This window comes from Ursus arctos, unplaced genomic scaffold (assembly GCF_023065955.2).
Source record: "Ursus arctos isolate Adak ecotype North America unplaced genomic scaffold, UrsArc2.0 scaffold_19, whole genome shotgun sequence".
In the NCBI taxonomy this organism is placed as follows: Eukaryota; Metazoa; Chordata; class Mammalia; order Carnivora; family Ursidae; genus Ursus; species Ursus arctos.
In genome coordinates this window covers 14,389,184-14,400,101 of record NW_026622863.1, presented here as the reverse complement: position 1 = coordinate 14,400,101, position 10,918 = coordinate 14,389,184, and the positions used below count along the sequence as shown (strand labels likewise).

Genomic DNA, 10,918 nt, shown 5'->3' with positions numbered 1-10,918 from the left:
CTCTCATCCATCACGTGTGGTCTGCAGTGGCCATGTCCCCCTCTCAGCCTCAGTTTCCCTTTCTGGCCTGGATGGGGGGGATCAGATATTCTTCCAGTATGACAGGCTGGGGGGACAGAACACACTGACCCAGACTAAGATATGAAGAGAGAGACTTTATTTTTTAAGGATTTTATTTATTTATTTATTTGAGAGAGAGAGCACGAGCAGAGGGAAGAGGCAGAGGCAGAAGAAGAAGCAGTCTCCCCGCTGAGCAGGGAGCCTGATGTGGGACTGGATCCCAGGACCCTGGAATCACAACCTGAGCCAAAGGCAGATGCTTAACCAACTGAGCCACCGAGGTGCCCACGAAGAGAGAGACTTTAGTTTGGGCTCTTTCTGCTATGGTTCCAGTCCAGAAAAGGCCCCTTTGTCCTTGTAGGGCCTCCCCTGGACTCAGGCAGCTTGGGGTTGGGGTAGTGAACAGTGAGGCTGGAGGTCTCCAAACGGTCCAGGCCGAAATCAGGACTCCTGGAGCCCAGGGTCCTTCATGCTTTTTAAATATCTGATTGCCCTCTTCACCCTCATGTCCTTGGGGTCCGAACAGATGGGCTTGTCCTGGACAGTTACAAGCCTACACGAGAGAGAGAAACCCGTCAGCAGGTGTCAGGGCAAGAAGGCCCTCCAGAGCCCTGGGATCAGCCTTGCTCTGCACTGACCAGGCCCCTGAGGCCCCAAGAGGACCAAAGATTTGCCTGAAGTCACTCAGCACCTCAGTGACAGATCAGGGACATCAGGCTCGTCCGCAGTGATTCTTGACTCCCAAGGTCCCTGCCAGTCCCTCCCGGGGAGACAGGACTGGAGGACACTCTGCCCCCTGCTTCAGCTCCCACCGAAAGCCTAGGAACTAGGGGTGTCCAGGAGGCTCCCGGCTCAGGTCCCAGCCGTGGGAAGTGACCACACTGACCTCTGACTGCCGGTGTGACGTGGGACTGCCCTGTCTCTTGGGGCCTCAGTTTCCCCATAAATCAGTGAGGAGGTTGAAACTCATGGCCTGGGGCCTTTTGGGTCTCACAGTGCTGGGGGGCAGGAGCTGTCATGAGGAGCAGAGCCGGGGTGGGAAGGGGACATGAAGGCCCTGCTCTCTCCTCTCCCCAGTGAGCCTCCTGGGAGCTCCAGGGGCAGCCTTCTCCCAGACTCAGCTTCTAGGAGCAGGGATGGGGGGAAGGGCGAGGGGACCGGGCACACTTACACGATGGCTTCCTTGGGACACTCCCTTGAGGTCCTGTACCACATTTTCAGTCTTCTGAGAGGAATGGCTCCTTTGAAGTACTCTAGGCAGCACTCCCGGCCCACATTGGTCCCTCGCGCTATGGAGAAAGAAGGAGCAGGTGTGCCTGTGAGCGTGTGTGTGTGGTATCAGAATGGGTCCACATGTGTGTGTTTGGGAGTCTCTTGTAGGGGGGTGTCTTGTGAGTGTCTGTGCGTGTCCATATGTGCACATTGTGTGCCTGAGGTCTCTGTGCTTGGGGGTCCCTATGGGCTTGGAGGTCTCTCTGTGCATATATCGGTGTGTGTTTGCGAGGTTTGTGTGTCCAGGGGTCCGTGTGTGTCTTTGCGTGTCTGTGCACGTATGTGTCTGTGTGTGCATCTGTGTGCGTGAGGTCTCTCTGCGTGCTCTGGCGGGCCCTGAGTGTTTGCGTGGCGCACGCATGTCTCTGTGTTTGGGGGAGTCCGTGCGTATGTAGGCGAACGTCCATGCGTGGCTGGGTCTGTACGCAAGTGTGCGCATCTGTATGCGCGCGCACCCAAATACCAGCCCGGAGCCTCCCGAAACTTTCCTCTGGGCCGGGCTCTGGGCTCAGCCTCCGCCTGCAGGAGCTTGTTCGGCCCTCACGGTGCACCCGGAGACAGGTACCACCACTACCCCATTTTACAGATGATTACGTGGAAGCCCAAGGAGCGAAGACACTTTCCTGGGCCTCAGCTTCCTTCTCTTTGCACAAGAAAAAATACCCAACACTTGCAAATCCGCAAACTGGTGATGTGCGGCTGTAATTAATGCCACGCTCGAGTGTTTTCTAAGAAGCCCCCAACCGACCTCCGGCAGTCTCGGGGGTATAACTGGGTCGGACTCACTCACAGAGCTTCCCTGACCTGCGTTTTACGGCAGTGAGAACACGGTGAAGGCTGTGGCGCTGTGGCCGAGCGGGGCGCTAACCAGCTGTGTTCCCGCATTGGCCGTCTTGTTTCGGCCTTTGTCTTCCAACGGCCGATAGACATCTCTCTCTTCTCGTGCTCCGGGAACCAGCGCTCCTGCCTTCACGCTGATGCCCTCGGTGTCGAGAAAGCCCCGGGGGTAAAACAGATGCTAACCAGTGCTTCCAAGAATAGGTCGTTTTCCACTGTCAAAACCCAACCAAGATCATTGATCCCCAAGCTCTGGGGTGGCCTCCCCCCCTTCCTCCTCATCCCTTTCCTCTGAATGCCTCCCTCAAAATCCTGCTGCTGCCAGCCTCCCCGTCCCTGGAGGACTAGCTGGGCTGTCACTAATGCATAAATAATGGGCATTGCAGCCGTGATCTTGGTGCCCCCACCCCTCCTGTCCCAGGCCACCTCTCCTTGGCTCTCACCTGCATGCGTGACCTGCAGAGAAGCCCCCAGAAGGAGCATGACCAGGACCAGCATCTTCAGGGGGATCATGGTGCCAGGAGCCCAGGAGAGGACCTGTGAGTGTGGGTCCTTCTGCTCGGGGGGAGGCGAGGTTGGCAACCAAGTGTGGAGGTGACCTATTTAACCTCTTTGGGGATCTTGCCCCACCTCCTGTCACCTCCCCCACACATCCTTCCCTACACCACTGGATTCTGAAGATTTTGAGATGATTCAGCACAAGTCCAGGCTTGGAATGTTTGTGGCTTTCCAGAGAATGGGCACTCTGCTGGGGACAGAGGTGGGGTATGTGTGTTCGGGGGCCACAACAGTGACACACTTCTCCTTTCACAGGGACATTTCTTAGTTCCTCTATTAGCAGAACTGAAAAGCCTCTATCCTAAACCGGGTTGGCCTCTGCCTGGAGGCTGGTGAGCCTCCTTCATGCATGGGGTCCTGTATGTGTGGGGGGTGGAGGGACAGCCAGGTAGGAGCCAAGAGGAGCTGCCTGGCCTGGGCCCGGAGGAGCTTCCGGGCTCTGGGCAGGCTTCCTGGATGGGGGGTCCGCAGGTGGCCCGAGCACAAGGGCATCTTTCGGGGGTACCCCAGCTCCACTCATTCTGAGAAAGGCCCGGGGCCCAGGCGACTTTCACTGTGGGTGCTTCCCCAAGCTGGGCCCTGAACCACAGGAGACCAGAGCCCCACAGATTTTAATCACCATTTAGTCCAAATTGGCAGCTCTGCAGATTGGGAAGCCCAGCTCTCCAGCACGGGGCCCCTCACCCCACGTTGCAGACCAGAATGCAAGGATCTGCGAGGGCCCAGTCTGCAGTGGACACGTGGCTGGGTCCAGTGTGACCCAGGCCCCGAGCAGACTTTCCTTGCACCGGGGGCCGCAGCATCCCTGCATCGGGCCCCTCCCCTGGCCGCCAGAGAACATGGCAGTGGTCGCTTCGGGCTCCCCTGGGCCAGGTGGCGGGAGTCCCTTCTCTGGAGAGAGTCCTGTGCCCGATTCCAGGGGGCAGCATCTCAGCGGGGTGACCCCAGACCCTGGTTCTGACAGGTGAGACCCGGGCCCGGCTCTGCTCTGTCCCCGAATGACTAGGAGCCGCTCAGATGACACCCGGGCCTGCGCCACGGGATGCACATGTTGCTTTCACCAGAGCTGGCTCTGGTCAACCTGGGGCCATTGTCACATCTCCGTCCGCAGGGACGGTAACCACAGCGGGCGCTGTCTGTGGAAACCCAGCCCCACAGCAGGGAGGGGTGCACACTGTCACCTCGCCAGTCCTCTCAGGGCACCTGGGAGAGGAAGCCATGCATTGGACGAGGTTGCGGGAGGACGAGGCCAGTGCTCCTCCTCCTCCCCCTCCCCCCGTCCCAGGGCCACCTTGGCAGGCTGGGGCCGCTTTGCGTCCTGGTCGGGGGAGTGCCCCGTCCACGGCAGGAGGTCCCCCGGGCAGGATCCTCTGTCACCATCTTGCTGTGTGACTTTGGCCAGCTCACAGACCCTCTCTGGGCCTCACGTCATCACCTGTCAAGAGATGTTTGGACTGTCCCAGGGGGCCCCGCCAGAATGGCAGATCTGGGACAGCTGCAGTCCTCTCAGTGGGTCTCACACCAGCATTTCTCTGCTTCTCTTAGGGTCACGTCACCCACTCCTCAAGCCACAGCCAGGGGTGTTCTCCGCCCCCAGCCCGTCTGGCTGGGCCGTTCTTCCTGCCTCTGGGACAGGCTGCCATTTGCATGTGGAGCAGAGGGGATTAGAGGGTACCAGGGTCTTCCTGCCTGTGCTCATCTTTGGCACCAGCTTCCTGCACAAAGTGGGGCCAACCTCCACCCCGAACAGAGGAGCACCGAGCAGACCCCATCCTGTGGAGTCAGTTCAGGCCAGCCTGGGCTGGGAAGGGGTGCTGGTGCCCTCAGTGAGCCTGCCTGGGAGAGGGCCACTCTGGCCCGGAGAAGAGTCTTGGGTTCAGAGGAAATGCAAACACTTCGAGGTGCTTGGGGAAGGCCTGGGTCCCAGGAGGGGCAGAGGATGTCTCTGCCGATGCTGCCCCTCTCCGTCCTCCAGGCTCTCTGCCCAGGGGCTTCTCCACCTGCCACAGGGGCCACGGAATGCTCTCCTGTGTTGGACAAGAAGGGACTGTGAGGATGACAATTAGCAACTTTCTTACCAGCAAGGCCACCCAGCCCCCACCACTGGGGAAACTCCCTGACTGGGGTTTGAGTCCCCTTCCTCTGCCACAGACTCAGAACTTTTCTCCAGAAGGACCCAAATTCCCCTGTTCCTTCTAGGGAATTGTTTGTGACTGCAGGAGCAAAAGGTTCTGGACGAGCTCTGGGCTGGTGCAGGACGCCTGGCAAGGGAGGGAACAGAGCAGCAAACATGCCGGTGTGCACCTGTTCTGTGCCAGGTACTCTGCCCCGGGCTGTGGCGGGAGGGGAACGAGGCCCGGCCCCAACACAGGAATGTGCACATGAGATAAAGGGCTGTCGGGCCCAGAGCAGGGAAAGGTTGCTTCCGGCTGAGAGACCTTGGAAGGCTTCCTGGAGGTGGTGGTCCTCGAGCTGGGCTTTGAGGCTGGGAGAATTCACACCAGGAGAAGCAGGGAGGGCATTTCACAGGAGGGAAGCGCTTAGCTTGGGTGCAAAGGAGGGAATGTGCAGAGATAAATGGGAGAAGCAGCCCAGAACTCTGGTGGGGGATATGGTCCTGATGTGACATGGAGACCATAAGCTCCGTGAGGACAGGGGCACGTCTGCCATCATGTGTATCCCAGCGCCTGCACACAGCCCCCTCTTGACCGAGACAGAGGAGATGGAACAAAGGACAAGGACAAGGAGGTGAGCCGGAGCCCGAGCCTGGGGAGAAACCGCTAGCGTAGAGCCCGCCTTTCCACCTCACTTTGGAGGCAACACGGACCAGGGACATTTTTGAGGTGGTTTCCTTGCCAGGGGTTAACTGGCTTATTCCTCCTCGGTTCTCCCAGCTCTGAAATGGGTTCCCGGGGACCTTCCAGATGGGATGTCCTGGAGTCTGGGACTATGCTAAGGGCCTCGAGAGACCTTTACGGTGCTGTGCAGACTCTCGGGCTCGGAGGTCGGGCAGGAGAATCAGGAATGCTCCCTGGAGCGGGGGGTGGGGGCAAGGCAGAGTTCTCTGGAGGGTGGCAGGGGAGAGGGCGCTGGGGGAAGGGCAAGGTCACAGGTGGGGAAAGCAGGCCACATGCTCGCCTAGTACGACAACAGAGTTAACGGGGAATTGGACCTGAGTGGGAGGGAGAGGCCGCAATGACTGCCTGTCTCAACACCTCTGACTCAAGCTGGCCAGACACACCGCCTATGCACCTGCCCCCCTTGCTGCCCCAGCCCCGAGACCATGGCCACGGGGAGTCCCCTGGGGACTAGAAAGAATCAACATTTCCCCACCTTAGCTTGAAGGGGCTGCACCAGCGAGATTCTGGGTACCTCGCCCTGAAAGGGAGGAAGGAAGTTCTTCTGCCCCACCTCTGGCTCTGCTGTGGGCTGGGGCAGAACCAGGCATGCTTTCATCACAACTGCAAGACCTTAGCCCCAAGCCACTGAGCAGGGGCCAGGTTGCTCAGGTGGAGGCTCGTTATCACCTTCCAGGTGCACGTGACAGCTGTCACTGAGGTGGCAGCCCCTGTCAGCTGAGGCTCCAGGAGGAGCAATGACTTGTCTGGAGCATTCCAGCAAGGATCTAGCATTTTGTCCATTGAGCTCTGTCCTCTGACAGCTGAAGCTAGATTCGTCTTGTCCTGCCCATGGTGGCTGAGATGTGAGGGTCCCAAATGTTATCCCCATCCCCCAATCCCAAAATACATCCCACTCCCCTGTCCCAAGGGCCTGATGTGCTCACTGATGAGTCAACCTTCCCCGACAGGTCATCAGTCTGCTTGATTCCTTGGGTCAGAAACACAGGGGTATCCTTGCCCTGGGCTTTCCCTCCCCTCCCATGGTCAATGGACAAGACCTGTTCAGCAGGCTGCCTGAAGTGTCTTAATCCCCTTGTCACCATCCACATGGCCACCCATTCCCATTTCCCTGTTGGACGCCAGCCCCATGCTCCTCTCCAAGCTCCCAGGCTTGCCACTCCAATCCACCCTCCTCTCTAAAGCCCCAAGATCTTTCCAAAACACAAGTCTGAGCAAGGTTCTCCGCTTTCAAAAATCCTTCCGTACCTCCCCATTGCCCTCAGGATGAAGTCCAGATTCTGACTGACAACTCCAGCCGTAACTTCTGCCTCCAGCCCCACCATCTACCCCATTACTTTATTCTAACCACATGGACCTTCTTTCAGTTCCTTGAAAACTCCAAGCTCTTTGTACAGCTCTTCTCCCTGGCTGGAACTCTCTCTCCTGCTCCCCCACACCCCACTTCCTTCCACTCCTACCCTCCTCAGATCACAACTTAAACCCTCACTTCTGTCCTTCAACCCCCACCTTCCTATGTGTCCTCACAGGTCACCGGCTTCCCTCTCATGCTCTCATCACATTACACTGTGATCACTGGTTTGTTTGCTGGGTCTTACATGGAAGACTGTGAACCCCTTGAAAACAGGATCTCTTCTGCGTTCCAACTTGTAGCTCTAGGACTTAGCCCCCCGTAGGTGCTCAATAAATATGTTTATTGACTAGATAAGAGGTGAATGGTTGGATGGATGGATGGATGGATGGATCAATGGGTGAATGAATGAATGGATGATGGACGATGGATGAAAGATGGGTAAACGGATGGACGGATGGATGGATGGACGGATGGATGGATGGATGGATGGATGGATGGATGGATGGTTGGATGGATGGATGGATGGTTGGATGGATGGATGGATGGATGAATAGGTTGATGAATGAATGGATAGATGGATGGACACTTACAAACTTCTGAACTACAGCTTGGGGACAGCTTGCAGTCTATCCCAGGGGCGCCTTCACTCCAGAACAAATTATTTTTGGTCCAGTGTGTCCCACCAGTTCATGAGACACACCTGAATTCTGTCATGAATGAGGCAGAAGAATCCAAACAAGGCACTCATTGACTCTTTTTCCATCTAGTTCACAACTTCCTTGTGGGTTGTGGCCATTTCCTGCCTTCTGTCTAACCTAAATTTCTTTGACTGTGGCTTTGCTCTCATTCCTTCTTCACCCCAGGAGGGCCTCCTTCCCTCAGTTACACTCCCACCTACTGACTCTTTGTGTTCTCCCTTTCCATGGTCCCGCCCCTCTGCTGACGACACGATCTAAGGTCTCTACTTCTGTAAAACCCTCCTTGACTCCCCAACACACTGTCCTCCTATTTCTCATTTTATTCATGACCAAACTTCTCCAATGTGTGGTCTGCACCTCCTACTACCATTTCCTCTCTGCTCACATGTGATTTAATTCTTAGCAGTATGGCCCTGACACTCTGGGGAAGCCACTTTGTCTGGGCCTCTCAACCACGCACGGCCACTCTCTGAACTTCCCATCCCCTCACAAAGGGCAGTATGGGGCAGTGGTTACCCGCAGATGCTCTGGAAGCATTCTCTACAGCCCTGGGTCCCGGTCCCTCTTCCACCTGTCTCTGACTATGTGACCAAGAACAAGTCTATGATCCTTAATGTCTTCATCTGAAAAATGGGCATGTTGATAGGTGCTCCCCTATGATACTGCTGGGAAAATTAACTGAGATGGTGTAAACTTTCTGGTCTTCAGTTGGCTTGAAGAATCTCCTTGTCATTGCCAGGAACCATTTCCCTTCCTGACATTCCTCCCCATTTGGCTTTGGGATAGGGTTCTTCCCTGAGCCCTCTGTGGGCCCCTCTTTTTGGTAACATTTCCAAGCTCTCACCCCAGGCTGTGCAGGGTTCTCAGCAATTACACCTGTTAGTTTACTTTGTTCTCACAATAACCCGAGATGTAAGAACTATTATTGTCTACATTTTACAGATGAGGAAATTAGGGATCAACCACAGTGGTTAAGAAACTTGCCCAAGTGTGCACAGGGCTAGCAAGTGGTGGAAGCATGCGCGGTGTTCTGTCCTAGGGTCTGTTTCTGATCCCAAGACACCCCCCTGGACCTCACCCCATCCTCTGGCCTCCTCTTGAGCCTCACCACTCTGGACTGCGGACTCCTAAGAAACAGAAACCCGTCCCTTTGTGGTTCACTCAGTCCAAGAACAAGAAAGGCGGCACCAAGTTCCTCTCAACCAACTTCCCCTCCACTTTTTTTTCAGGCTGGCGTCATTCTCCACCTCCCATCTGCCCCTCTGGTCTGAAATTGTGCCCTTGACTCATCTCTCACCTCTGGGCCCCATGGTACATCAGGCACAGACTCTGCCCAGCGATGTCTTCAGGGGGCACTCAGCTTCCTGACCCCCTCCTCATCCCCACTGAGCGGGAACCTGAATCCTTCACACTTGGACAGTACCGACAACTTCCAGAACTATTTCCTCCTGTCTGGTCCTCCTGAATGCCCACGTCGGATGGGTCTTTCTCAAGGGCTGCTCTGACTACACAGAGCCCTCAAGAACCATCAGTGGCTCCCTGTTCCCTGCCCCTCTCCACTCAAAACTCTTCAGGCCAGTCTGTAAGCCCTATCCCTCGGGATAGTCTCACCTCCAGGATCCTGGCACTTAGCTTCCACGAGGGTTGATGTGTGCCCTCACTACGCGACTAGGTTTGCCTTGTCCTCCTCTTTTCTGGATCACCCACCTCCCTGAACAGACTTACATCCACTTCTCATAGAGGACATGCCATTAAAGATGAAACAGGAGGGTCCCTGGGGAAGCGAGGGGCTAGGAGCTCAGACTCTTGGTGGGGTAACCCCCGGTTTGGAATTCAGCTCTGCCATCAATGAGTTGTGAGACTTGGAGCAAGTGACTTCTCTCTGAGCCTCAGTCTCCCCACCTGCAAAATGAAAATACTGATAGCAAGTACATGAGCAGGCTTGGTTCACATCGACCGCCTTCGGGCACGTATCTGGCAAATAGTACGTGTTCCCGACTTTAAATAGCATCTATATGCCAAAGACTCCAGCCTTGTATGTCGGCTGCCTCCTGAACACGCTGAGCTGGCATCTCAGGCCCCCCAAGTCCCAAGCTGAATTCCCCATTCCCATCCGCCCCCACATGGGCTCCTCCCCTGTTCTTCGCCAGCCCCTTCCTTCCCCGTTACTTGGGCCAGAAACCTGGGCACCAGCCTGACGCCTCTTCCCCTCACCCCCTCCTTGCCATCTGTCAGCCCCTCTCCTGGCTCTGCCTTCAGAATCCCTCTGGAGCCCACCGTCCCTCCCCTGGATCCCCACACAGTCCCTGCCTCCATCCTCGCGCCTATACTCTATTCTCAGCACAGTCGCCCCGGGAACGTGAATCTCCGCTCACACCATCCGCTGGCTCTCCCCTGTGCAGCGGAGGAAAAGCCAAAGGCCCTGCAGCCACCTGGACGCCCCGCCTGGCTTACGGGGCTCTGGCCTCCCCGGCGGCCTCGCAGAGCCTCCGCCGTGCCCGACGCTCTCCCTCCCGAGGACACTTCCACAGACTCTTCCTTCAGCCTGGAATATTCTTTCCCCAGATACATGCATGACTCACTCCTTCCCCTCCTTCCATCTCTGTTTAAATGTCACCTTTCAGTGAAGCCTACCCTATTTAAAACTGCAGCCCACCTCACCTCTCCCTCTGCTCTATTTTTTCTTTTTGCTGCAGTCCTTACCACCCCCTAATAACGACACCGTTGACTTACTTATCCTGCCTGCTCTTTGTTGCCTGTCTCCCCCTGACATCCCCACTGGAACATAAGTGCTGTGGGACAGAGGCCAGTCTCTTTTGTGCAGTGAAGTGTGCCATCGTGGCACGTGGGAGGCCCTCAGTCGCACGACTGAATTCAGTGGCTGAATGGCTGGTATTGTTCTCGAAGCTGAGTACATTAACTCTTCTCATTGAGTCTCACTCTTATCCGTGGGCTGCTCTCCATCTCTCTCCCTCCCTCGTGCCGGGGCCTCAGCTCCTCCCCGGCCCCTGCCTCAGCCCTGTAAATCAATTACTTTCATTCACTGCTAGAGTCCAACTCCCCCTTTCCAGGGAGCCTTTGCCCCTGGTCCCAAGTATCTCACAGGTGGGTCTTTGGCCTCGACAGCTCTGGGACAATCCAGGGCTGTACCACCAAGTGACCGGTTCAAGGCTCACCCCTCATGGTGCCGCGATGGACCCTTCCTTTAGAAGTGAGAGGTCTGCTGCACCCTGCTCCAAACCTGACAGCCTGCCTGGGGGGCGGGGGAATCCTTCCTGACA

At 56.5% G+C, this 10,918-nt stretch overlaps 1 protein-coding gene across 1 annotated transcript; it reads right to left on the bottom strand.

Moving 5' to 3' along the window:
• Positions 1 to 201: 201 nt before the first annotated feature.
• CCL17 (C-C motif chemokine ligand 17) lies at positions 202 to 2,682 on the bottom strand. Its single transcript, XM_026493686.3, has 3 exons — positions 2,613 to 2,682; positions 1,232 to 1,349; positions 202 to 613 (listed from the first exon to the last, which is right to left on the bottom strand). Exons 1-3 carry the CDS (start codon positions 2,680 to 2,682, stop codon positions 502 to 504), a joined length of 300 nt encoding a protein of 99 aa, XP_026349471.1. The 3' UTR covers positions 202 to 501.
• Between the last annotated feature and the right edge of the window lie 8,236 nt (positions 2,683 to 10,918).

What these genes read in the sequence shown, in the direction of transcription:
- CCL17 (XM_026493686.3), bottom strand. Translation starts at nt 2,682, where the DNA reads ATGATCCCCCTGAAGATGCTGGTCCTGGTCATGCTCCTTCTGGGGGCT. An exon ending in TCTGCAGGTCACGCATGCAG is followed by an intron (nt 1,350 to 2,612) that starts GTGAGAGCCAAG and finishes CTTTCTCCATAG; the next exon opens with CGCGAGGGACCAATGTGGGC. An exon ending in TGTCCCAAGGAAGCCATCGT is followed by an intron (nt 614 to 1,231) that starts GTAAGTGTGCCC and finishes TCTCTCGTGTAG; the next exon opens with GCTTGTAACTGTCCAGGACA.